This window comes from Cynocephalus volans, chromosome 1 (genome assembly GCF_027409185.1).
Source record: "Cynocephalus volans isolate mCynVol1 chromosome 1, mCynVol1.pri, whole genome shotgun sequence".
NCBI lineage: Eukaryota > Metazoa > Chordata > Mammalia > Dermoptera > Cynocephalidae > Cynocephalus > Cynocephalus volans.
This window is the reverse complement of record NC_084460.1, coordinates 29,220,803-29,246,750: the sequence shown is the minus strand read 5'-3', so window position 1 is coordinate 29,246,750 and position 25,948 is coordinate 29,220,803. Positions and strand designations below refer to the sequence as shown.

The window sequence follows — 25,948 nt, the reverse complement described above, 5'->3', positions numbered from 1 at the left end:
ACTGCACAAAGAAGGGGCTCCTCCTTACCCCCAGGAGTTCCCCGCAGCTCAGTCCTGAGAGGTCCCTTTCACCGGGCCCTCTGCTTTTGTCTGAGTCTCATCATAGGCCGGCCTTATATAGCAGCCACAGTCTGCGCCTGGACCCACAGAGGGAAACACCATGTAATTACGAGAGACCGGAATTCAGATTTGTCCTGTGAATTGGGCAATGAGCCCCACAACCACAAGGGTTTGCGGTTTGTGGCTAATTCCAAGAACTCTGCTCAGCCCCGGATGGTGTCACATGAGCTGGGGTTTATCAGCCCCTGATCTGGGCACATTCCTGGAGACCCCAGCGAGGCCCCCAGATGAGGGAACTGGAAGCATCCCCAGATGCATCTGGTTTCCAGCTCCGAGGCAGGCACTGCCCATTTCAGATGGTCTGGGCAGACAGGAGGTGCCCAGAATTGGACTCAGCATTAGGGTGACCCAGGTTCAAACCCTACTGAACCCCCGACTCACTGTGTGACCTTGGGCCAGCCACTCCTCTTCTCTGAGACTCAAATTATTTCCATCTGTTAAATGGGTATAATACCTGCCTCACGGGGCTGATTTGAGGATTAAGGGAGAGGGATATAGACCCAACTCCTCAAACTTGGGGCCAGTGCACAGATGGGTTTTTTGTTTTGTTTTTTTTTACCTTCAGAAGATTTTCTCTAAATATTTCATGATGAAATTTTCACACATACAACAAAATTGAAAGAATTGTATCATGAACACACATATGCTTGTCACCCTGTACCTACCAGCTACATCTACCATTTACCCTCTGTTGTATGTCTTGATCCCATATTTATTCATTCATCCATTAATCCATCTTTGGATTAATCTCGCTATGCATTTCAAAGTTGCAGACATTGGTATACTACCCACTAAACAACACACGTGCCATCATGATTTTCTTTAGACGTGAAATTTATATGCGAAATGTGAAATGCACAAATCTTAAGTGTTCATTTGCTGACAATCTGACAATTTTATACAGCCAGGTAGCCCACACCCCTGTCACCATACAGAGCATTTCCATCACTTGCAAAGCTTCCTCCTGCCCTTTCCCAGCTAAGCCCTGCTCCCACTCTTCAGAGGCAGCCACCGCCCCCTCCAAGACCCGCCGGCACACAGCCCAGACTTCTCTCTTGGCATTCAAGGATTTGCATGTTCATTTCCTGCTCCTCTCCTCACACGGAGCTTCTCCTTCCTTCCACCCCTTCTTATCAACCCTGCCTCCCTGCCTCCAGCCTTGTACGTGCAATCCCTGCCATGTAGAGGGCCCTCTCCAGACTCCATTGGTCAAAATGTCACCTGCTACAAAGAGTTTCCCATAGCCCCGTCCTTCCTCCGGACCACTCAAAGATCCCTGGAGCACATACTGTTTTCAAACCTGGCAAACTGGTTTGTGCCCCACTCCTAAGCCAGCACAGGCACAGATGCCAGTGGAGCAAATGAATGAATAAATGAATCTTCTACTCTCCACTGGACCGGGAGCTCCCTGAGACCTCCTTGCTTCCGACCCCTGATCCCCAGCCCAAGTCCTACTCCATGTTTAATCAATGTCACCTCCTTCCTGCTCCCACCCTGCTAATTCTGACAGGCAAGAGCATTTCTCTCTCCACAAAGGCCTGCTCTCAAATTGTACCAGGAATAAATGTGTTGCTCCAAACTCCATGAGGAGATGCTTTTTCCCCTCCCTGGAGGGAGTAGGGGCTCTGAAGACAGACATGGTTGAATGAAGTCCTGCCGAGCTTCACTGATGTCACCACTGGCTTCCTCTGTGCCCCTGGGCCAACCCCTCTTTGGGACTCAGTTTCCCCATCTTGCAGTGCATTAACAGTACAGTTAAGAGCACCGGCTCTGGAGCTGGGTTCTGGGTTTGAATCCTGCTGCCAGTTCTTGCTGTGTCCTTGATCATAAGGTGGCGGTTGGAATCATCCTGGACTGCAAAGCTCCGAGAACAGGGCCTGGCACCCAGTAGGGCTCAGTAGGTGGTATTTTTATCCTCATCATCCAAGGTCTCTGCTGGCTCCATGTGTCAACAGGTCTGGGATGGCCATGAGGAAGCAGCTTCAGCCCCAGACTGGGGCCACCTTGTCATCTCCTGTAGGGGCTGGAAGGGCTCCGGGTACAGGGGCCCCAAGAGTCACACACACCTGCATTCCCACATCTCACTTGCCTTTTCATCCTGGACAATTACTTCTCCCCAGCCTCAGTCTGCTCAGCTGCAAAACGAGCATAATCACACTTTCCCAGAGAGTTTTGAGGATTACACAGGGAATGTCTGGAATGTGCCTGCAGCTCATGAGATCTCAGTAAACAGCAGCCCCCCTTTTGGCTCCCTTAGTGAAAGCAGCCACTGCATAGGTAGGTTCTGCCCAACCTGCTACGGGCATAAACTTGTGCCAGTGACTTCCCTTCTCTGTGCCTCAGTCCCCACCTCTGTAAAATGGGGAGACCAGAAATGATATTTCAAAATGATGGTGCTTCTCTGAGTAAATCAACTCTCAGGCCTCCCTCATTTAAAAGCTTTGTGGCGTGGCTCCGCATTGCCTGACACTTAGTAAGCATGACACAAATGCTTGTTAAACAAGTGTATTACCTTTTCAGATGGAAATAAAACGTGAAGAGGGCAATCTGCCTTTCCCCACCCACTGAGAGAATGGGAGTCAATGCACACTATAAACTGTAGAGGGCAGTGCACACATGAAGGTGGAATTGTCAGTCACCCAAGGCTATACGCCTGTCCTCAGTCCTGAGGCCAGCCAGGGCCTGGTGGCCATGAGGCCAGCCTGTCCCCTAGACACACCCTGGCCACTCGTAGATTAGTGCAACCCTGGCGCCAAAGAGATCATCTGGGCTTAGCGTCCAAAAGGTATCTTTGTCTGGAGCTGGAGGAACCTGGTGGTGAAAGGCATCCAGGTTCCCTGGGGCGTTACTCACCCTGAAGGTGACTCAGCCACACAGGGAGCCATTGTGGTGGAGGAAGGTGTTATGCAGGGGCTGCTGAGATCAGAAAACAGATCCAGACCTACCACCAACCCCTCCACTCAGTCCTTGTGCCCCTTATGAACTGTCAGCTCACCAGGGCCACAAGGGGCTGCCCTCGGAGGAGTTCTCTTCACTTCTTGTTTTATCCTCCTCCCTAAGGGCAGAGATTCAGAACCTGGGCTCTGGAGTTGGGGGTGGTGGGTTCAAATCCTGACCTTATCATTATCTAGCTGTGACCTCTCTGTGCCTCAGTTTCCCCAATGGTAGAGTGAAGGTAAAAACAGTCCCGAGAAGGCAGGCTGATTCAAGGAGCCGATGACATCACATATCAAAAGCACTTAGAACAGTGTCTGGCACTAGTAGGCATGCAATCAGTGCAGCAAGGGTTACTTCTTAGCACAGCAGTGAAATGCCCAGGCTTTGGAATTAGGGTCAGAAGAATGAGGTTTGAACTCTGCTTCTGCCACTTAGGAGCTGTCTGATGAGTCCACTTCTCTGAGCCAGTTTTCTCATACGTAAAATAGGATGATAATACCCATTCATTATGGACACTATGAAATAAAAGTGCACTAAGGGGCGCTAAGCATCTGACACAGTGCCCAGTATACAGTAAGTGCTCAGTAGAGGCTAGCTACTTTTGCCACTACTCTGTGCAGCTGAAGGACTCACCATGATGAGTGGATGGTGTCCCTGACCTTGAGGGGCTCTTGGTCGAGTGTGAGAATGAGACCGAGGCAGTGGCCATCCCGCCTGGCAAATAGAGAACCAGCCTGAGCACAGGGACGAGGGATGCTGCGGTGCCCTGCCTGTGCGGGGAGGTGGGTGTTCACCCAGCACACCTGGGGAGGGGGATGCTGTGGGAAGAGGGAACAGCGTGCAAAGGCCTGGCTGCCTAGTATTGTTCATTTACCATGTGCCAAGCACTCTTCAGTACTCTGCAAGGATTGTCTGGTTTAGTCCTCAAATGACCTATGAGCGAGTACTAAAGTGTTCCCGCTTCACGGATGAGGGGTGTGGGGCACAGAGGCTTGCTCTCCGTGCTCCAGGAGGAATCAGCTGAGGTTGGGTCACAGGTAGCCTTGAGAGCACCCCCGGGAGCTTGCATGATTTCCTGTTGGAGGGGCTGTCAGCGTGACAGTGAGAGACGGTCAGATGAAATCAAGGACAGGCCAAAGGACACTGGACAGTATGGAAGTGAGCAGGGTGGGAAGCCAGGGAAGGGGCATGGTGTGTGTTGGGGTGTTCCTCCTGAGCGGTGAGGAGGGTGCTCTGGGGCTGTGGGTGGAGAGGAGGGAATGGATGAAGGCATGGCACGGAGGCAGGATAACGCATCAGGAACAAGTGCTATCAGGAACTGGGTGCTCCAAATGGACGAGCCACCATCCTGAGTGCTGCTTTAGCCCTCAAAACCTTCTTCCTGCTGCAGGCCCGCCCCAGCTGCAGGCCCCACGTGCACCAAGAGCACTTGGCACAGCTTTGTGCTGAGGTGCGCCATGTCTGACGTGCAGCCACGAGGGATCCCTCCAGAGCAGGGCTGAGTCCCTCTCACCCTTGCTTCCTGGAGAGCTGGCTGTTTTTCTCCCTGGAAAACTCCTACTCACCCTGCAAAATTCAGCTCAGATGTCCCTTCTGAGAAGTGTCCCAAAGTTAGAGACACAGAGTGAGACAGAGTGAAAGACAGAGGTATTTAGAGAAACAGAGAGAGAGGGAGGAAGAGGAGAGAGACATGGAGAGCTCGAGGCAGGGGAGGGGAGGAAGGAGGCACAGGACACGGAGGCTGCCCAGGCCAACCAGGTAAGTTTGGGACTCAAAGCTACAAGGACTAGGCCCCAAGTCCCTGCTGGAGCTCCTGCCTGGAGCTGGGGAGGGCACTGGAGGCAGAGGCCAAGGCAACCCCTCTATGACTGTGGAGCAAATCAGCCGGAGGAACTGAGACAGAGAAGTAGTTTATTGAAAGCTCAGAACTTGCCATGGATGCCCCAGAGCTACCTCCGAAGCAGTCCGATGGCTTCACCCCAGACTGGGACAGAGCTGCAGGGCCAGAGGGCGCAGGTGGACCTGGGTGGGTAGGGGGCACTTATACTGTCACCAACACAGGCTAGAGACTGGGGGGTAGAAAGCAGAGTGGGTAAGTGGACAGGACCCTGGTAGTCGACAGGGAGGATGATGGCCGTCTCAGCCTCAGGATGCCACAGTCAGCACAACGGCATTCTGCAAGTCACAATAGCTCTCAGTTAGGCCTCTGAGTCCTTGTGCCCAGCACCCCTGCCATGCCCCCATCCCTGCAGCCTCTGTATCCCCCAGCCTCCTGCCCTGCCCTGGGGTTAGCACTGTCCCTGGACCACAGCAGGCACTCATTAAATGAATGAACGAACAAATAGATGAATGATGAATAAATGACATCCAGCATGGGACAGGGTGCTGACTTTAGGACTTAAGAGACTCAAGTTCAAGTGCCATTTCTGCCACTGATTTACTGTGTGATCTTAAGACAGAAATTTGACTTGGGCCTCATCTGAGAAAATGGACACAGAACTCCCTGCTCCGCTACTTCCCTGGGCTGTTCCAAAACTCAAAATTGTGCCCGTTTGAAAAGGACTGTGAGGCCACGTCAATATTCAGCAAGAAGAAGTGTCATGTCTGCCACAGGCACGAGGTAAGGGGAAGACAGCACATGTGTTTGCTACCCCTGCACCCGGGGACTGTGATTCTGTGAGTGAATCTGAGGTTCCGTTCTATAGGCCAGACGTGTGTCTGAATTGCACAGGAAAGGACAATGTCTGCCACGGTCAAGTAATGAAGGAGTGGCAGCCCCCATATCATATATTTGCCACTCCCTAGTCACGTAAGTTGTAGTTCTCTGAGCAATTTAGGAAATGGTGTGGGGACAGACCAGAGAACGAGGCAACACAATCCCCTCACACGTGTTCAAACAATGCTGTCCAGAGACAAGCGTAAGGCCCGTCTGAGCCACGTCTGCATAGGAAACTCACCTCAATGATCTCCAGAACAGAATTGGCAAAATTGACATTGAGAACCTTAGGCAGGGGAATTCCAACATCCAGGTCCACTGTGAAGAGCGAGTGATTAGAAGCAAAGACGTTGGGGGGATCTTGGACCCTAGGGACCCTCAGACCCTGCTGACTCTATTCCACCACTTCCTTGAGTCAACCATTTCTCTTCTTAGGGACCTATTGGCAAACTCCCGCACATCCTCCTACACCCTCTTCTGTACTGTGTTAGTGCTTCCCCTCAGCCAAGCCTCCTAGAGCTTCCGTTGATCCCTCGCATACTCTGGGTCATCTGTATTCTAATCGTTTGCTTATATGACATTTCACATTGGATTGTGTGTGCTTAAGGCAAGACCCAGGTCAGATCAGCTCTTAGGGCCCAGAGCCTGGAATGATGTAGGTGCTAATCAATGTTGTTTGAATGAAAACATTGGTGCCTCCATTTCTGCATCTTACAAATGCGGATCAACCCCTCTCTGGCCTCAGTGTCTCCATCAGAACAATAGAGAGAGGCCACAGGTTATACAACCCCAAATTCAGACACTCCATGTGTCCAAGGAGATGACAGGTCACCATACCATTGAGCTTGGGCACATATGCGGCGCGGACCACGTCGCTGAGCCACTCTTCTAGACGCGATGCCTGCAACAGAGCACACGAGAGGCTGGGGGTGTGGTTGTCCAGGGAGGGAAACCCAGAGGCCCAGCTGCCCCCGCATCCCCCAAGCTTGAGGACATAGCTCCTGGCGGGCACAGGGCCCGTGGGGGTTGGCTTTCCACCAGTGATCCTAAAGGGACTCTGGAATTTAGGCCGGCTTCACCCTTGGTCCATGAGCTTGGAAGAGGTGCCTTCCTAGAAGAGTCTGTGGGGCCTGGAGAGGGTTAGTGCCTGAGAAAGAGGGAAGAAAATGTGCCCAGCTCCAGCAGTACTCTGTGAGGGCTGATCTTGGGTTCCTGTCAGTCTAGGGACCTTTAGTATGTTCTAGAACCTGAGACCATCATGAGATTCCAGAACTTCAGAACTCTGTGAGCAGCAGGAACCTCAGGGCTCTGTGGTGCTCTGAAGTAGAACTTTCTGAGTTTGAGAACCTGTTACTTGAGTGAAGTTCCAGAATTTTGGATCCTTGCGTGGTTCTAGATGTTTACAACTCTGTGAGGTTCCAAGACCTTGGAAGATCATGAAATTCACATTCCTAGATGATCACTGTTTCTCTCTCACTTTCTCTCTCTCTCTCTCTATCTCTCTCTCTCTCTCTCTCTCTCTCTCACACACACACACACACACACACACACACACACACACGCACACACACCCCTGCCCTGATATTTGCCTCTCTGGCTTGTTGGAGCAGAGCTCAGACTGAGGCCAGCTCAGCCATACGGCCCATGACTCATGCCCACCCCGTTTCCACCCGATCCCTGAAGACCCTCACCACTGCCAAACTTCTTACCCTCCCAGGAACTTACATCAAAGGCGTGGGCAAAGGAGGAGGCCAGCTTAACACTGAGCCTGGAGAGAGAAGAGAGATGTTGAGGGGCCTCAGCTCCTACCACACCACCTGCTGAGAGCTGTTCCACCCACCCCACCCCTATCCCAGCCCCAGCCTGCCCCAGCCATAGCTCTCCAGGATCAGGAAATGGGGTTACAGGCCCAACTCTACCTCTGTCCAGCCTGGACCCAGAGACGAAGTTTCCCTACATGTAGAATGAACCGGGAGGAATCTAACCTCTCTTTGTGGCTTCACCTCTGAACCCACAGCCTTGGAGCCTTGGTCTGACTCCCAGCTGTCTAACCCTGGGTGAGTGGCTGAACCTCTCTGAGGAGCAGCCCTTCCCCAGACTGAGCACTGGACACAGAGTGCCCTGCATACAGCAGGTGCTCACTAAAGGCAACAGCAGAACCATGCAGGGGGCAGAAGTAGCCTGGGGGGCCCAAGGGGACACTGAAATGGAGTCAAGTGAGCACTGGCTGCCTACGGCTCAGGACAGGTGGGCCCCAGAGACCCATGAGAAAGCCCCTGCGACCAGGCGAGGGACGGGCAGGCCACAGGCCCTGCCATGGTGAGAGTACTGTGCCTGGAGGATGGAGGCCCAGACCTGCCTCCAGGGACCACCCCCCATGTGAGCCTGGGCAACAGTGTGCTTTGCAAACTGTAAAGTGCTGTGCGTGTGGAAGGAAGGACTGTCATCCGCAACATCACCAGGGTTCTTACAATGATCGTGACGCTTAGTTACCATGGGGTGGGGGAGAGCAGAGAAATCACAAGTCCACTCAAACAACAAGACACTTTACTTTACAACATTCAAGGATAGTCATCTCCACGGTTAGCCATGGGGGCTGATGGCTCAGGAGTATGAACTCCAGATCCTGGTGGCAGGTTTGTCCCTCAGAGACAGGTTTTGGTCAGAAAACGAGCAGTGGAAGAAGCCCACCCTGGAGCCCGCCTCTCTGAACCCTGGCTGCCCTGTCTGTAAAGTGGGCTGACGCTGTCCACTCCCTGGCAGGCCCTGAAGGCAAGGAAGATGCTGGTAAAACACCTGGAACATAGTTGATGCTCAATAAATGGAAGGTGGTTCCTGTCGGTCTCTAACTCTTGTTCCTAAAGACAAGAAGAGGATCCTGTCCCCAGGATCCCACATTACCGTTCCAGGGACAGGGAGACGTGCAGCTTGGTGGCCGAGGGAGCCAGCTGGGCATTTAGAGTCATAACCTGCAGGGAAGAAGCAAGCAGAGATTACCCCGAATTTGGCAGGATCTTGAGAACAGGTCTGCCTGGCCCAGCAGGCGAATCTCCACCATCTGTTTTCTCCACTAACCCTTACTGAGGCCCTGCTGTGTGTCAGGGTCCATGTTGCCTCTGGGAGGTAACTCGAAGGTTCTGGTATTCAAAAACCAGAGTATTAAAATCGAGGGTGACTGGTATTGGATGAGAGGAAGCTCTGGGACTGCAGGAGCTTCGAGAGACCTGACATCCAGCCTGCAGTGGGGTGGGGGAAGGCTTCTCAATGAGGGGACACGTGAGATGAATCTTGAAAGACCAGGAGGTTGCCGAGGGAAGGGGAAACTGCAATGCAGGTGGGGGACTTGCAAAAGGAGGCAGGGAGGTGGGGCCTGGTAGGCCCATGTGACTAAGGCTCAGGGTGCAAGGACGGGCAAGGCAGAGGATGAGGCAGGAGGGAGTTGAACATCACGCACAGGGGCTTGGCCAGGGGGAGCCAGGGCAGAGAGTGAGCAGGGGAGGGGCCTGCCTCGGCCTGGATGTGTGCTTGGGACAGCTAGGCAGGGAGGAGGGAGGTAGGCAAGACTGGAGGTGGGGGGCCAGAGGAAGCTGGGGGACCATCCAAGAGATAGCTGAGCAGAGGGAGGCTGGGGAGGTGAGAGCACTTCCTGAGGTCCCCAGGAAGCAGAGTGGACAGGCCTCGGGCCTGGTCAGATGTGATAAGGGCACAGGCAGGAGTCTAGGCAGGCACTGGGGGCTCAGCCCAGATAATGACAATGTGTTGGGGGGAGAGGTCCTGTGCTGTGCTACATGGGGCTTCCCAGCTTGAAATCAGGGGGAACGTACCCTAGAGGCCCCACTCAGAACCCCAGTGTCGGGCCCCCACACACCCCTCGGCCACTCACCCCGTTCAGCTCAAAGAGGGCCTCAGGGGTCCCTTGAGGGACATAGGACAGAACATGGATGTTAGCTGGGATGGAGACCGTGGCCTTCTTGTTCTGGAGCATTACCGTGGGTGCTTTCTTCACCCGCAGTGAGAGCAGGAGGTGCTGGCCGGGGGGCAACTTCCCCAGGGCCTGGAGAGAGGCAGGGGCAGAACAAGGGGGAGTGGGGGCAGCTTAGATGCCCCAGAACTAGAATCAGTCAGTCAGTCAACAAACACTCATGGAGCACCTACTGGGCACCAGGCACCATCCCAAGCACTGAGGTTACAGCCTGAACCAGACAGGTCTGGTCTCGGCCCCATGAGGCTGACATATCCAGGTGGAGAGACACCAACCCATGGGACCACTAAATCAGACTGTCTCATGCAGAGTCAAAACCCTCCCTGAGGCCTGCAGGCCTCATGTGTTTCATCCCCACCCAACTTCTCTCCATCTCACTTCCTCACCTCCCACTGCCGGCCCCTCCTCCTGCCCACTCCAGACTCCCTGGCCACCATGCTGTTCCTCCAACCTGCCAGGCACGCTCCCACCTCGGGGCCTTTGCACCTGCTGTTTCCTCTGCCTGGAAATGCCTTCCCCACATGGCCGCGTGGTCTCCTCCCTCACCTGCTCAGTGAGGCCCTGAAGAGCACCCCGCTTAAAAGCATGACCCCGGTGCTCCTAATCCTCCTGCGCTGCCACATACTCTTCCACCTTCTGACACTGTTTGTGTTCTACTTATTTGTGCAATGTCTCTCACCCCTGCCGGAATGGCAGCCCCTTGAGCACAGTGGCTTTGGTCTACTTTCCACCGTTCGCCCCTCATGCATCCTCAGGGACAGTATATCCCTGGTGCACAGGGCCTGGTTCTTAGTAGGTGCTCAATGGATATTAGTTGTCTGGCTGAATGAATCACACTAGCAGGAAATTCTTAGTCTCATAGTCATGACAACATGGAATTATAAAAGTGGTGGAAATCATGGAATCACAGAAACTTAGAAAGCAGAATCATGGCCCTTGGGACATTTGCATGCTGGAATCAGAGGACCAGTTCCTCATGCTCAGACTCCCCGAGTTGCAAGATCATCAAGACAGGGTATCACTGGATTCTACCCTCATGTGTCCACAGAATCTGGAGTCAGAGACCAGACTCAGAGCTGGGGCCATGGGGCTCTGGAGCTGCAGGTCTAGCAAGTGGAGAAAGGCTTCAGCCTGTAGAGACAAGCCCAGCCTCCCCGCGCAGGAGGGACATGGCCCGGCTTGCTGGATCTATAGATCCTTGCCCCACCACCTGTGCCTACCCCAAGCCCTGTCCACCATCTTGCAACTCCCGTCCCCAGGAGGTTCTTTCTCATTTCTTCCCTGAGACCCCTATGCTCTTTAGCCAAAGGTCTCTGAGAAGCAGAGGCCCCAACCTTGCCCACGAAGGCTGCTTTAAATCACCACCTTCAAGGACTCACAGAGTTTGTCCTCTGTGCCCCCAAACTCTGCTGCCCCCTCCATCCTATCTGGTGAAAACCCAGGACTCTAAGCCTCTTTCTAACCTCTATCAGAACCTGCTGTGACATAAGGACCTTGCAGTAATCATTTCAACTTCAGTATGAATTCAGCTTCTCACAGCTGGAAACTGGCTGGTCCAGCCCCAGTCAAATGTATGGGAAAGCGGAAGCCAGGTTCTGAAGTCATGTACTGCTGCCCACTAGTCAAACTTCCCTAACTCTTCTCCCTTTTTGTTCCTCTCTGAGTCTTCTCTGCAGGGAGAGAGAAGACTAAGATCAAGATGAAGTAAGGCAATTGGGGTGGGGGGGCTCGTAACCTGGAAAGATCCTCCTGTCTTCTGCCTGCTAGGAAAGCAATGATCATAGAACCTCAAGAACAGTCAACCCCTGATCTCTTCCTCTCTAAACAAAATCTGCTATGAAGAAAAGATAAAGTGTTAGTCATTCACACTTTAGTATGAATTCAGGCATGACATTCAATCACAGTTGCCTGGAGAGCTATACTGAGAAAGATTCCAAAGTTCATTCAGGGTCATTGGAAAAGAGATATGGTGATTACAGCCCAAGAGAGGGACACTCACCTCAGGGACCAAAGCTGCCAGGTCTGTAGTTGTCAGTGGGACATTGCTGGGAACCTGGACTCAAGATCAAATGAGAGTGAAGGTTGGTGAACACAGACAGACAGGAATCCCTCAGCACACACAGAGTAGTTTTGTCCCCTGCCCCCCAACCTGCCAATTACACACACACATCACTACCAACACTGGAATTTAATCTCTTAGCCAGTGATCACCGAGCACTTGCTATGTGCTGAGGGGCACATGCCAAGGGCTTTGCGTGCCTTCGCTCATTCCCCTTCACAACAGCACAAAGAGGTGAGTGCTATGAGTGCCCCCATTTTACAGATGGGGATAGTGAAGCTCTGGCCCAGGGTCATACAATCGGTAAATGGTGGCACAGGATTTGAACCTAGGCAGGCTAATTTTTGAACACTTTAACCACTCTCCCAAAGCTCACTATCGGAAGACCCAGGGATCTGACCTCAGACATTTTTGCCTTTTACCCAAACAGTATTTTTAAAAACTGAATTTGTTTCCAGTATTTACAAATCAGGAAGTTTCATATAAATTTTCCAGGTTCTTGCTAAAAAGTTGGAAAACTGGTCACACTGAGCCCATATCCCCTCCCCTTGGGAAAGCTGAGTGGCAGTTGCCTGAAAAATGGGGCACAGGCTCCCCAGTTCATTACAGTTCCACGAGGCTGCTAATCAATGATGGCCTGGCCTCCCAGGGCCCTGATGTCTGAGACCCTGAACTACACATGCCCACTTCTCAGAACAAGCCTGTTCACACAGGATGAACACACACAGACACACTGTCTCCTGGGCAGGAGCATTCCCAGACACTCTCCAACACACACCCGTGTGGGTGGAGAGCACCAGGATGTGGCCTCTGAGGTCACTCTCTCTTACCACAATCCTCATATACACACATCCACGTCCACAGGCTGTTCAGACACACATGTTCTTACACTCAGAGTCTCTGCCTGGCTATGACTGCCCCCATTTCCCCAGCTAGAAGACACCTGCCTCCCAACTCAGGACATGTTCAACCTCCCAGAAGCCTGCAGGGCACTCTCTAAATCACACCTGCAGGAGGTGAGTGACCACCTCCTGCTCCCTTGGGCATGAGCTGCAGGTGGGGAACCCAGGTAGCTCAGAACTCACTGCCTCTAGAGAGGGCTGAGACCAGGAAAATGCCTCTGGGCAGCGCTTCTGGGATCTGAGCCTTCCAGACCCACCAAGGTGTGAGAGGAGCCAAAATGGAAGCAGGGAGATCCTAGAAGCTTCAGAACAAATGTGCAAGTGATCTCTGGTACAGTCCAGCTCTAGTTTTGTTCTCTCCAACTCAATTCTGAGCTTGAGAAAGTAGTGAAAATGGTAGCCATTTACGCTTTAGTATAAAATTGGGCTTAGACTCAAGAATTGCTCATCTAGTACAGGGACAGAAAGTTGGCTTCATTTCATATGCCAGTTATGACCAATTGACAGTGACTTCCTGAGTGCCAAGTTGAGAAGGATTCAGAGGTCCCATTCAGGTTTAACCAAGTAGCACACCATTATGAATTAGCAATGTCTACCTCAAGTACAGGAGTGGGCAGCAGCAGTGTGTACATGATAAACTTGCCCAGCTCTCTCCTATTATAGAGAAGAAAGCTCAGCAAGGCTGATCGGTGATGATGTGACTAGATCAGCACTAGCATTACCAAGGCATGGCAGGGCAGGGAGCCCCCGTCCCAGCTCCCCTGTGCCACACTCACCAGCTCAGGGGTGATGTCTATGTCGAGGGCACCGTTGGTCTGCAGGAGCCCAAACACAGTATTGAAGAGGTACAGTGGCACTGTCACCTGGGACGTGTGGTCCTCCTTGGGGGGCACCTTTACTGGGACGGGAGGCTTGGGGAAGTCAATGATGTCACCAGCTACACTCTTCACAATGGGCTGCGGGGGCAGGGGACAGACAAGGCATAGGAGGGTCTCAGGCTGCTCTCCTACCTGGCCTTGACCCAGCATCCCCTACCTGGCCTTCTCCACTACTCGTGCCACCCCCAGCTGCAGATAGGCCCTTTGTGGGCACTCACATTGATGTCCAGCTCTATGTACTGGTTGGAGATGAGAGGCAGTGTGGCCAGAGTGAATTCCACGGACCCAAGAGCCCCAAAGGGCACCAGGCCTGAATGGAAAAGGGAGGGGGAGAAAGACCTCATGAGACAGGCCACAATAATAGCCCCGACTTCTATTTATTAAGTACCTGCTGAATGCCAAGCACTCTACTAAGTATTCACTTGGGTGCTACTGTTTTCCCCATTTTACAGAGGAGGAAACTGAGGCTCAGACAGAGGAAGTCACCAGCCGAAAGACACAGCCACAGAGTGGGAAAGCCAGAATTTTCCAGAGCTGGTGCCACTAACACGTGGCTGCCCTGCCTCTTCTACATAACACCACATAAAGAAACATATCTGACCCAAGTTTTCTAACCTTTTCCTGGTTACGTCTTTTCATACTTTCCAAAGCCCTTTCTGTGAATACAAAAGGGATCCATCCATGCCTCCATAAGGTGCAGAGAGACTGGGTCCACTGTGGCTGTGGGTTCTTGGTTTCCTTACCTAAGCTCTCTGAGCCTCGATCATCTTGTCTGACCAAATAATACTAATAACACCTTCCTCCTGTTTCTGACAGTGCCAGACACACCATAGGTGCTCAGTAAATGCTGGCCTGTAACGCCCAACGTTCAGAGAACTGGATGGCTCTGAATCCCCACCCCCGCTGAACCGGCCTTGGCCCAGGGCTTCTCCATTAGGCCTCCTCCAAGTGGCCAAGAAGTGAAAGGTCCCAGAATTCTGCCCCTTCCTCCTTCCCCCACCGCACTGGGGTAATGGAGGGGAGAGATAAGAGAACTGGCAAGAAGGAGGGGGTGGGGCCCTAACTTACACAGCACGGCCCCCAGCAGCTCATTCACCACGCCCAGCACACTGTCGACCACCGGGCATAGCTGTGACCAGAGGAGACAGACGTTACAAGAAAAATAAAAGTGAACCCAAGCTTGGTACAGGAGATGGCTGCATTTTCTTTAAATGGCTTGCTATGTGGCACTGGGGACCAAAGCATGGCAGAATGTGGAGACAGATGGGGGGACACATAAGGTGGGAGGCAGGGGAGGGGCTGCAGCTTGAAGGGTCAGAGGTCTGAGTGGACCCCAAGCCCACTTCTCTTGGTTACACGAGCCCCGTTAGAAAGCCTCACAGATTGCTGGGGGAATAGGGCAGACATAGTTCAGAGGCCAGTTGGGGCGTGGGGACAAGGCCTTCCCCTGAGGAGGCAAAGGCGGCTGCAATTCCCTTCAAGGCCACAGTCCGCTCCTGCCATCCCAGATGGCCACTGGGAGGCCTGGAGTCAGGACCCTGCAGAGGGGCACCTCCTTTCCACCCAGAGAGTCAGTCCTCGATCTAGGGAGTCCCCTATACATGCCACCACATGTGTACTGAAACCCCTGTGCTGAGAGAACAGGAAGCGAGTGGTTTGGCTTCCCAAAATCTCAAGTCTGGGAATCAGAATCTGAGTCCCATTGCCCACTGGAGCAGGAACCTCAGAGATGACCCAGTCCAGCTCCTTCATTCTACAACTGGGGCCAGAGAAGAAAGGCAACCAACCTGCCCAAAGTCACAGCTGTTTGCAGAGAGACAACAAAGGGCTGCGCATTTAAACTTAGAGCCACCAACTCCTGGGCCTCTGGGCTCAGGCAAGTCACAGAAATGAGAGAAGACAGAGGGACTGGGGCAGGGGGGCAGCCCCTTTTGGCACCAGCTGTGTGTGCCCTGCTGGAGGGAAGTACCAGGCCGGGGTGGCTGATTGCACAACAGAAGCCAGAAATCCAGATTAAGAGAAATCTTCAGTCCCTAAATGTTGGCAATGAACTCTAATTTTAAAAATCTCTTTGTATCACACAAAACCCAGTTTCTGGCTGATTGCCCTAGAGACCCCAGTTAGGGTGGTGATTTAAATGCACCTGCACCCCCTTGTTGAAATCCACCTGAGATGGGCCTGGGTCAGGGCCCCAGCAGCTGGGAGTGTCCCCTTCTCCTGCTGAGCTTCTTTTCCAAATCAGTTTCTTCAAGCCTGAGACAGTCTTGCCAACCCCAGGCCCCCGCTCCTCTGCCACCCCACAGGGGTTCCTCACCAGGACTCACAGGAAAGCCAGCCAGGCCTGGGGGCAGGAGGCCTGACTGCCTTTTGCTATCTGTGTGAACCCAGCAAGTCCCTGCCCTGTCCCTTGGGAAAAGGGGCTTGGATCAGACCAGCTTTCTCAAATATGATTCGTTTTCCCTGGTGGATGCCAGGATGGCCTGGGATGGGCCATGAACACACATCCGTGAGCAGTTCAATCACAATGTGTTCAATTTGGATGTATGAATATATATGTATGTGATTGCCTAGCACAGGACGCAATTTAAAATCATTAAGTGACCTCATTTTAATTTAAAGCTAATTTAAAGAAAAACATAAAGTTATTAATAATACAAGTGGCAAAAATATAGTGTAGGTAAGCAAGAGACTCAGACTGGGGAGCAGGAGACTCAGGGCATCTGTAGCTGTAAACTCAGGCTGGGAGGCCTGGGGAGGTTTGTGCCAGCCCACCCACAGACTAGCAGGAGGCACCTGGGCTGGGATTACGCAGTGGGCGTGGAAGGGAAGTACAGCCTAATCCTGCCTGGCGCCGGCTTTACTCAGTGGAGGAGGGGCGTACCCCAGAGGAGGGGCACGATGGGCCCACAGCCTCCACACTCACCAGTCCTGGAAGCACCTTGAAGAGTGTCTGTTCCACGACCCCAAAGAGTGGTGCGGGCAGCAGCCTGGGCAGAATGAGGCACATGAGGGTGTGGCCGCCACATGGGGACAGCTCCACCTGGATGACGGGGCAGGTGGGCACTGGGGCCTCTGCATTTCTCCTTTCCTCTCTCTTGGTGGGGTTGGCTGGGGCTTGAGGCCTGGGTTTAACTCCTGGCTCCACTGACTCAGGGGATGGCTTCAGTTCTCCCATCTGTACAATGCCCACCTTTTAGAGTTGCTGCTGCCAGATTAAATGGGAGCATATACGTGTCTGGTATACAATCTGTGCTCAATAAGTGTCTGTCCTCTTTGTATCCCCCAACATTTGTAGACAAGTGACATTTGGGCCTAGGATAGCACCTAGCTCAGAAAGGGGGGCTCAGTAAATATTTGCTGAATGAATGAATGAGGTGGTGGCCTGAGGATGAGAAGGCAAGTAGTTGGGCTCAGGTCTGTTTGGAGACCATGGAGGTGCAGGGGGAGGGGTGGCAACCACAGAACCACAACCACAGGACACCAACACCATCCTGGGCTCCACTCTCTACAAGGCCCCCCTAGCCCAGAGGAACAGACGGAGCCACTGGAATTTAAGGAGCCCAGAGACCTTGCCTGGAATCCCCTTATTAAGGCCCTTCTGGGAAGAGGAGCAACCAGGTTCACCCTGTTCCTGGGAATGAACACAGAGCTGTCTGATTACCCATCATGCTGAGAGCCACCCAGTGAAGATGGGGAGGGGTCTGGGATTGGGCCTGGAATGTAGAAACTGATGGGGGAGGCATGAGCTGTGAGGTGGGGGAGGGGCTCAAGAGGGCAGGTGTGACTGGAGGTGGGTACAGAGTGCTGGGAAAGGCCTTGGACCTAGTCAGAGAACATCCCCTCTCTGTCCCTGCCTCTATCTGTGTGTGTGACCTTGGGCAAGTCCCTTGTCCTCTCTGGGCCTCCATTGTCCCATGGGACTCAAGATTCAGCACAACTGTAGGGAAGGCCACTGTGTCCTGAATGGCCCCACAGAAAGAGATGGATGTGAAAGTGCTTTGTGGATCATCAAATCCAGGCCCTCACTGTACAGATGGAGACACTGAGGACCAGGCAGGGGAGGGGGATTCCCCTGGGGTCACACAGCAAGTCAGGGCCAATCCAGCTCTTTGATGTGCTGAGAGCAGGGACTGAGATTCTAGCAGATGGAGGGACCCCAGGCGGATCCCAGGTCGGCTCTCCCCGGAAAAGCAGAGAGCAAGATACTGGGGGCCAGACAACGGGACGCCCATGAGAGGGCGGCCTAAATTGTGGGCTGGGCTGGAGTCCCTGTCCTTGGTGGAACTACTTGTCTGGTTGAACCAGGCGGGAAGCACGGGGACCGCGGGGACCGCGGGGACCGGGATGAGTTCAGGCCCTGCCAGCCGGCCTCTCGGGGGAGACCCAGGAGACTCCCAGATGCGGCGAGACACGACCCAGAGCGCGTCGGGGGCGCGGGCTCGAGGCTGCGACTCACCCCGAGAGCAGACTGATGTGACCCAGGAGCGTGCTGCAGCGCTTGAGGACGAGGATGGGCGTACCCCGCGAGCTCACGCCCAGCGCCACCCGCGACGACACGTTCACTTCGGCCGCCAGCTGCAGGAGGCCCCCCAGGGGGCTGCGAGACCCGACGCTGGGGGCGCGGCCAGGCTGCCAAGCCCCGCCCACCAGGTGCCGGCCCCGCCCCGCCCGTGCAGGTCCAGCTGGGCCCTGACGAGGGGCGGGTGGGGGTGCTCTGCGAAGGGCTCGGTCCCTGTGCGCACCTCTTACCCCCTGCCTCCCTGCCCCACTTTGCATATCCCTGCGCCCTCTTCCCCCACCGCCTGCGGCGAGCCCCGGGCAGTGGGATAGGGGGTCCCGAGAGCGAGATGGAAGTCTCTGGGGGCCAGTGGAGTAAAAGTCCCTGGGGAGAGATAATGGGGTGGGTGGAATCCAGGGGGACACAGTAGGGTGGGCCGTCCCTCGGGGAGGAAGTAGGGTGGGAGGAAATAGGGGAGCAGTGGGGTGGCGGTGGGGGGACAATAGGGTAGAGGTCCTCAGAGGCAAACTCACCCAGAGCCGTGCAGGCCCACCTTGGTGTGCAGGCTCAGCTGCACCCCGAACCCCGGCAGCAGCTTCAGCGACACCTTCGGCAGCGTGAGTTCCTCAATCTTCAGCCTGGATGGGAGTCAAGGAGACAGCTGCTCACTCCCAGACAGCCCCTAGTGCCTGAGCCACCCAGACCAGGCAGGGCCCAGAGTCTCTCCTGGACATGTCTCCCATCCCACCTCAATCCCACAGAACAAACTGTGAGAACTTGGGCTAGTTACCTCACCTCCCTGGGCCTCAGTTTCATCCTCTGTAAAGGAGCGATACGAGTGTCCACCTCGCAGAGGTGTTGCAAAGACAAGTGAGATACTGTAGTTGTAGAATCTAGTACAGTGTGTGCTCAGTAAGTGTAATGCCATTATCACCATTGGAGGCTCAATGAATTAGTTTTCTCCCATCCCATCCCCACACTGCAGTCCTGGTTTAGTTCTGGCTTGGATGTTTCCCCCATCCACAAGCCGTGGGCTCACGCACTAGCAACCTAAGTGAGTTCTCAAGCATAGCTCCTCACAGTTCACTACTTTCTCTATCCTCAGGGTCTTTGCCCAAGCTGTTCCCTCTGTCTAGAACAGCCTTCCCTTGACGCTCCTTCTACTCCGCATCCCCCTTCAACTAACTCACTCCTCTGGCTCTCCTGATTTCAGCAAGGGAGTTCCTCCCGGGAGCCCTCCTTCCTGGTTTTCTGCTTCAGGCAGACACCCTCTGAGCCGGTCCCCCACCCTGCCTGGGCTGTCTCTGTCACTGCCCTGAGCTCATGGGATTGTTACTACTGGGCTCTGCCACATACTGGGGGCTCTTTGAGGCAAGGACAATGTCAGGTGCATTCCTGAGACCCCAACCTCACCCAGCAGGGGTATTCTACAGTGGGAGGGAGATGGACTATAATAGTAGTAGCAGTAGTAATAGTAGTAGTATTTTTCGAGCACTTTTTGTGTGTCAGATTATTTTAGCTGCTTGACAGAGATTAACTCAGTGTCCTGGCAACAACCTCACGAGTAGCTGCTGATAGTGCAGCCCGTGAAAGACAGATGACTCAAATCCAAGCTCTACCACTAACTGACTACATGCCCTTAGGCAAGTCACATTGCTGCTCTGTGCCTCAGTTTCCCCATCTGTAAAATAGGGATATTGACAATACGTACCACACATAGTGCACCTCAGGTAATGTCAGCTTTACCAGCCCCCTTTCCAGACATTGTGTGCTGTTTTGGGAGGTGGACACCAATCCCCTTCTTCTGCTGCCAGCACTCCATTCCCTCCTGTCCAATGACCCTTCCCCATACCCTGGCTCCTGGAATTCAGCCTTCTCTGAGGCCTGTCATTTGACCTTCTGATTCACCACCTGCCAATGGCCTTGGCCAGGCAGTATGGCCTGTGATCAAACAGGTAGACCCATTCCCCCTCCTGCCCCAGCTGGATGATCTTGGGCAGGTCACTTCACCACCCAGGACCTCAATGTCCTAACCTGTTAAAAGAGGTTGATAACAGTCCTACATCCGGATTTAGTATAATTCATCTACAAAGTTAGCATAGTGCCAGACACACAGAAAACCCTGGATAAGTGGTCATCGAGTTGCAAATATTAGCTATTATGTGATTTCATTCATCCATTCATTCAAAAATATTTTTTGAGTATCTCTTATGGGTCAAGCCCTATTTATGATGCTGTGGACATGGCAGTGAACCAACCAGATAAAAATCCTACCCCTCCTGGGGTTTATAGTCTAGCAGGGGAGACAAAAAAAAATCCAGTGGAATGTATGGTGTGCAGAGGGGTGATATGTCCCCTGGAGAACTTGAAGGCAGGGGAGGGGATAAGAAGGGGCCTGTCAGGGCAGGTCTCTTTTGAGCAGAGGTGAAGGGACGAGCCATGCTAATACCTGGATTAGCCCAGAGGGACTAAGCAGCTTGCCCCAGGTCACACAGTGAATAACTAGAATTGACCTCAGAGCAGGAGCCATCAACCACGGTGGCGTGCTGCCACTCTTGTCCTGCCAGGTACACAGCAGAATCATTATTTTGAGACCTGGACCACCACTGTCCCCACATCACCCTCACTGCCTGCCAACAAATTAAAGAGTCAATCTCTCCTCCATTCCCTGAAACAAAGACAAGACAGGCCTTCTTGTAGGGCATGCAGTAGGTGGGCCATCAAGAGGGCCCCCTGTGGGGACTCACCCAGAGAGCTCCTCGACAACGCCAAAAACCCCTCCGTAGCTCAGCAAGCCACCTCCTCCGAGCAGCCCTCCAGAGCCCAGGAGGCCCTGGTTCACAGATGTGACTGTCCCCAACACGTTCTGCAGAATGGGTCCCCCAACCAGTGAGTTCTGGATGGCTGCAGAAAGGGTGGAAGTAGGAAGATGCTAGAACCCCTTCCTCACCCCCAGGACCATGGCATCTACCTGCTCCTCTGAGCTTGAGTAGATCTCTTTTTTAATGCAATTAACCCAGAGGTTACACTCAAATGGTGGACCGTGGGGCCAGTGGCCACCCTCCTTGCCTGACACATGGGAGGTATTCAGTAAGTGTCTGTGGAATGGTGAGTGAATCCCATGATAATCCCTTCATTTTACAGATGGGGAAACTAAGGCCCAGAGAGGCACAGAAACTTGCCCAAAATCACACAGCAAAAGCGGGTTTGGGACCAATAGTATAAGTTGGGCTCCTGATCCTGGGCTGCCCCGCAGCACCAAAAGAGAGGGCAAAACTGAAGGAGAGGGAGCTCGTAGCCACCAGGGGCTTGATCGAGATGGAGGAGGTGACCCCTGCTCCTCCTGGGGCACCCCAGGCCTGACCGTGTGGATTGTGAGAAGGCAAGATGGACAGGACTGCCCCATGGAGGTTGGGGCAGGCCAGGGTGGCCTCCTTGGAGCATTTCCTATTTACAGCTGCTCCACTCCATCTCTGAGACTGTCATCATGGGCCACTGGTCCCTAGAGCACCAAGTGCCAGGTAGAGATCCCCCACCCCAGGCGTGAGAGGCCAAGACACTGGCTCACCCAGCACCCTCCCCTCGACCTCCTCAACCCCACCCTGTCCCCATCCCTGAGCACACAGCCCCCACACAGCCCATATCACCCAGTCCACCTCTCAGAAGAGTGAATTAATCACCCTGCAAGCAAACCTTCAGAACATCCACCGCTACTCCCAGTGTCCCAGGAGAATAATACACTCTCTAAGCAGTTGAGAATTGCAACCCATTCCCACCTGTTCCTTAAAGCAGAACTTCTGGGCGCAGCAATGGTCAATGACATTGTGGCTGGACCCCTCACAGACTGCGCACCTCAGACTCACCTTTGCCAAGTTCATCCTTGTCAATCCGAGCCAACGTGCCCACCGTCTCAAGCAGCCCCTGGCACGGGGTCACCAGGCCCCAGAGCAGAAGCAAGGACCAAAGGCCCAGCATCGTCAGCTGCACACCTAGAGGTGGCAGAAGCAGGAGCTCTGAGACACTCCTGGTGCCCTAGTCTTTCCCCTCCTTGTTCCCATCACCAACCTGGGCCCTCCCACCCACCCAGCACAGCCCAAGTCCAGCTTCACTCCTAAGTCCAGCTCCACTCCCAGAAGTGAAGTCTAGCTTCACTTCTCCACCCAAGCGCTTGGTACAGCTTCCAATGCAAGCTAGTCTCCCAGGCACTTTTCAAACCTTTCCCTCATCTGATCCCATTTCACAGATGGAAAAACTGAGGCTGAGAGAGGAAACTTAACCAAGGCCACAGAGCAAATCAGGGATGGAACCAGAATTCAAGCCTGAGTCCATGTGACTTAAAAGTCTTAGTCTCTGCACCCCCAGCCTGCCTGGCCCAGTCTCAGGAGTGAGAGCTACAGAGGGGCCTCCCCTTCCAGGACAGCAGGATGGGTGCTCTCTTTCCTGGACCTGCCTTCCCACTGGCTCATGAGGACATTTCAGAAGGTATGGCTGATTGGGGACATCCAACACTTAGCTTAACATATCCTGTCTCTCTCTTTCTCCCCCATCTTCATCTCAAATGTTGTTGAAAAGGGAATGGGACTGGAGGTGGGGGCATGGCTAATGTACTCATTTCATAGAGTGGGACTTGTCTTTATGGAGTTCCATATCTGCCCACCTGATCACATATCCATCTATCCCCTCATGTCACCCCTGCTTAAATCCTTCCGTGGCTCCCCTTGCCCTTAGGATAAAACCCAGGCTCCTTGCCGTTACCCACAAAGTCCCTGCCTGCCTCTTTGACCTCCTCAGTCTTAAACATACCGATCCCCTTCCCACCTCAGGGCCTTTGCACATGCAGTTCCTTCTGTTAGGAAGGCTCTTCCCCTGGTTCTCTGTATGACTGACTCCTTATCTTTCAGGTTCCGAGTAAACATTGCCTACTTGGAGAGGTCTCCCTCCCTTCCCTTGTCCGAAGAAGCCCATCTGTCACTAAACATCACCCAGAATATTTATTTTAAGGTGCTTATCACAATTTGCAATAAGGCAGGATGTGTTTGTGTCCTGGTTTGCCATCTCTGTAGGCACCGCAACAAGTGGGGACTGTGTCTAGGGCTTCCACACATGGCTGTGTGCTGGAGGATGCACCTGTCCAGGGGGCAGGGGTGGAAATCCCAAGCCCTTCACTTGCCACCTACTTGCCCTGGTGCAGGCCATGTCTGCCTAGAAAAGGCACCTTTCCCTCATTTGCACAAAGGTACCATATGGCGCCATATAAACCAGCACCAGTCTTGGCTGTGTCTGTCTTTTTTCCCCAAGACTCGTACCACAGTGGCTCTCTGTACCCTCCAAAGTCTCTCACAGACGGATATACCGCCATGATGGGAAGGCAGTTGGGCTAAGCCAGTGGCTTAGAGAAAAACAGGCACCCCTCAAACCTAGTCCATAGGATTCTGTCCCCAGTCACTCGTCCCTACCATGAACTTGTACTACAAGCCTTTGCCCCTCTCTGGGCCCAGAACTTATAAACTGTTTGTTTGTTTGTTTGTTTGTTTCTTCTGACACCTTTAGGGTGAATTCTTTCTGTGCCCACTATTTAGATGGGACAGCAGAAGGTCACAGGGTCAATGGCCCAGGATCAGAACAAGGCCAGGGTTGCCTCTGCTGCCTTACCCGCTTGCTCCTGCAGCTCCACAAGGGGTGGGTGGGGGTTCCCGGCCTCCTGTCGGTTCCTCCACCCACCCGAGCTCAGGGGTGGCCCTTATATGCCCACAGAGGCTCTAGAGACACAAAGGGGGCACAGCCGCCAGAAACCCGTCAATATGTCATGTCAGAAGCAAATTGTGGTTTTCCTTAGCCCTGGGCTAAGCCTTCCTTCTTGGGGGAGAGTGAGGGGGCTGGAGTTGGGGCCCAGGAGTGGGAGTGAAGTCGTGGGGGCTGCAGAGGCAGCCACCTCCCCCTGAGCTGGGGGCGGGGAGTGGGGCTCTGCACCCACCCATTCAGCCACCTATGGAGCTCCCTCCAGGGTTCCCCAAGAGCCGCCCCAATGGCATAAAATCCACCCTGCCTCTGCCCACCCTCCCCACAACACAGGCCAGGGAGGGAAAGAGGGGGCTTAAGGCTGCTGGGTCTTCTGACCCTCCACCACCCCCTCCTCAGGCTTGGCATGGAAATGGTCTTGAGCCTGGCAGGAGGAACTGTGGGGAGACTTGGGGGAAGGACACCAACTCCACCCCCACCTCCCAAGACCCAGAATTCCGGAGCAGGATGCTTTGTCTCCTTTCTGGAGACAAAGCAACCTGGTCCAGAGGGTGCAGAGAAATTCATTTATTCATCCATCCATTCATTCATTCATCCATTCCACAGCAGGCATGTGTGGAGCACCTACTCTTTGCTAAATGCTGGGGATAGAGCCATAAACAAGAGGCAAACCCCTTGCTCTGAAGGAGCTGAGCAGTAGAAATACAATGCAATTAAAATTTTTCTAGTAGCCACATTTTTAAAAAAGGTAAAAAGAAGCAGGTGAAATTAATTTTAATAGTATCGTTTATTTAACCCAATATATCCAAAATATTATCGCTTAACATAAAATCAACATAAACTATTAATGAGCTACTTTACTTCCTTCTTCTCGTACTAAGTTTTCAAACTCTGCTTACAGCACACCAAGAGTTGGACTTGCCACATTTCAAGCAATCGCCTTATGTGGCTACCGGCCATTGAGTTGGACAGCGCAGCTCTGGCAGGAACAAATACATCCATGGCAGCAATGGAGTAGTACACAGCAGAGAAGAATGCAATATAGCCTCGCATGACAAAGTGAATGAATTTCACAGATATAAAGTGTGAAGGAAGCCACACGCAAGTGTGATGCACTTATGTGACTCTCAAGAACATATTGGACTCATTCATTGTATTAGTGGTCAGGACGGTGTTCACCCTGAGGGGCAGTGACTTGGAAGGGACACAATGGGGGACTTCTGGAATGCTCAGTTTGTAAAAATTCATTGAGCTGTGCACTGTGATTTGTGCCCTTTTCTATATGTGTTTTATATTTCTTTTAAAAAATTTTGTTTGTATTGAAACTTAATTGATTGTATATATTTGCAGGGTGTGTTTTATATTTCAATAAAAGGTTTATTTTGTAAAAAATGTGTTGTGGTTGAGTAACCTGGCTCAGGGCCTGAAGCCATCAGGAGGAACATTATGGAGTGAGGGGTTCAGAGGTTACTGAGTAAACAAGGCAAACACCATCCCTCCTCCCCATCTCACCAGGGGCTCATAGGCCCTGCAGGAGACAGACCCACAGATGCACAGAGGCACAGTGTGGCATGTCACAGGCTGGGAGAGAGGAAATCCCAGGGGAGCACAGAGGTGGTGCCACCTCAGGCTTGGGGGTCAGGAAGGCTTCCTGGAGGAGGGGGTGCCTGAACTGATACCTGCAGGAGAACTGCAAATAACAGCCAAAGTCCGTAAATCCTTATAGTACCCTGCAGGGCCTCACCACCCCCCTGGCCCCACATCCCCCGTCCCCTCCAACCACACTGGGCTCCCTGCTGCTCCTCGAGCATGCCACCATAGGGCCCTTGCATTGGGCTTCCCTCTGCCAGGCAGGCTGTTCCCCAGATGTCCATCTGACTCCCTCCCTCCATTCTCCTGCCTGGAGGCACCTGGGCTTTCCCAGTTCTTGGCTATTATGAATGAAGCTGCTATAAACATTCTTGTGAAGGCTCTTTGTGGACATATGATTTTAGTTTTCATTTCTCTTGGGTCACTAGCTCAGAGCGGAATTGCTGGATCACAGCAATGTGTGTGTGTGTTTAGCTTCACTAGCTACTACTCTGTTTCCCTGGGTGGCTGCCATCACACACTGCCAC

At 53.2% G+C, this 25,948-nt stretch overlaps 1 protein-coding gene across 1 annotated transcript; it reads right to left on the bottom strand.

Moving 5' to 3' along the window:
* Positions 1-5,202: 5,202 nt before the first annotated feature.
* BPIFB3 (BPI fold containing family B member 3) lies at positions 5,203-22,073 on the bottom strand. The gene is made up of 15 exons (XM_063077745.1): positions 21,956-22,073; positions 20,840-20,996; positions 18,626-18,730; positions 18,051-18,191; positions 16,518-16,581; positions 14,663-14,723; positions 13,813-13,904; positions 13,493-13,672; positions 11,755-11,808; positions 9,657-9,827; positions 8,675-8,742; positions 7,499-7,541; positions 6,611-6,674; positions 6,015-6,091; positions 5,203-5,232 (listed from the first exon to the last, which is right to left on the bottom strand). The coding sequence occupies exons 1-15, from the start codon at positions 22,065-22,067 to the stop codon at positions 5,203-5,205; spliced, it is 1,419 nt and encodes a 472-aa protein (XP_062933815.1). The 5' UTR covers positions 22,068-22,073.
* Between the last annotated feature and the right edge of the window lie 3,875 nt (positions 22,074-25,948).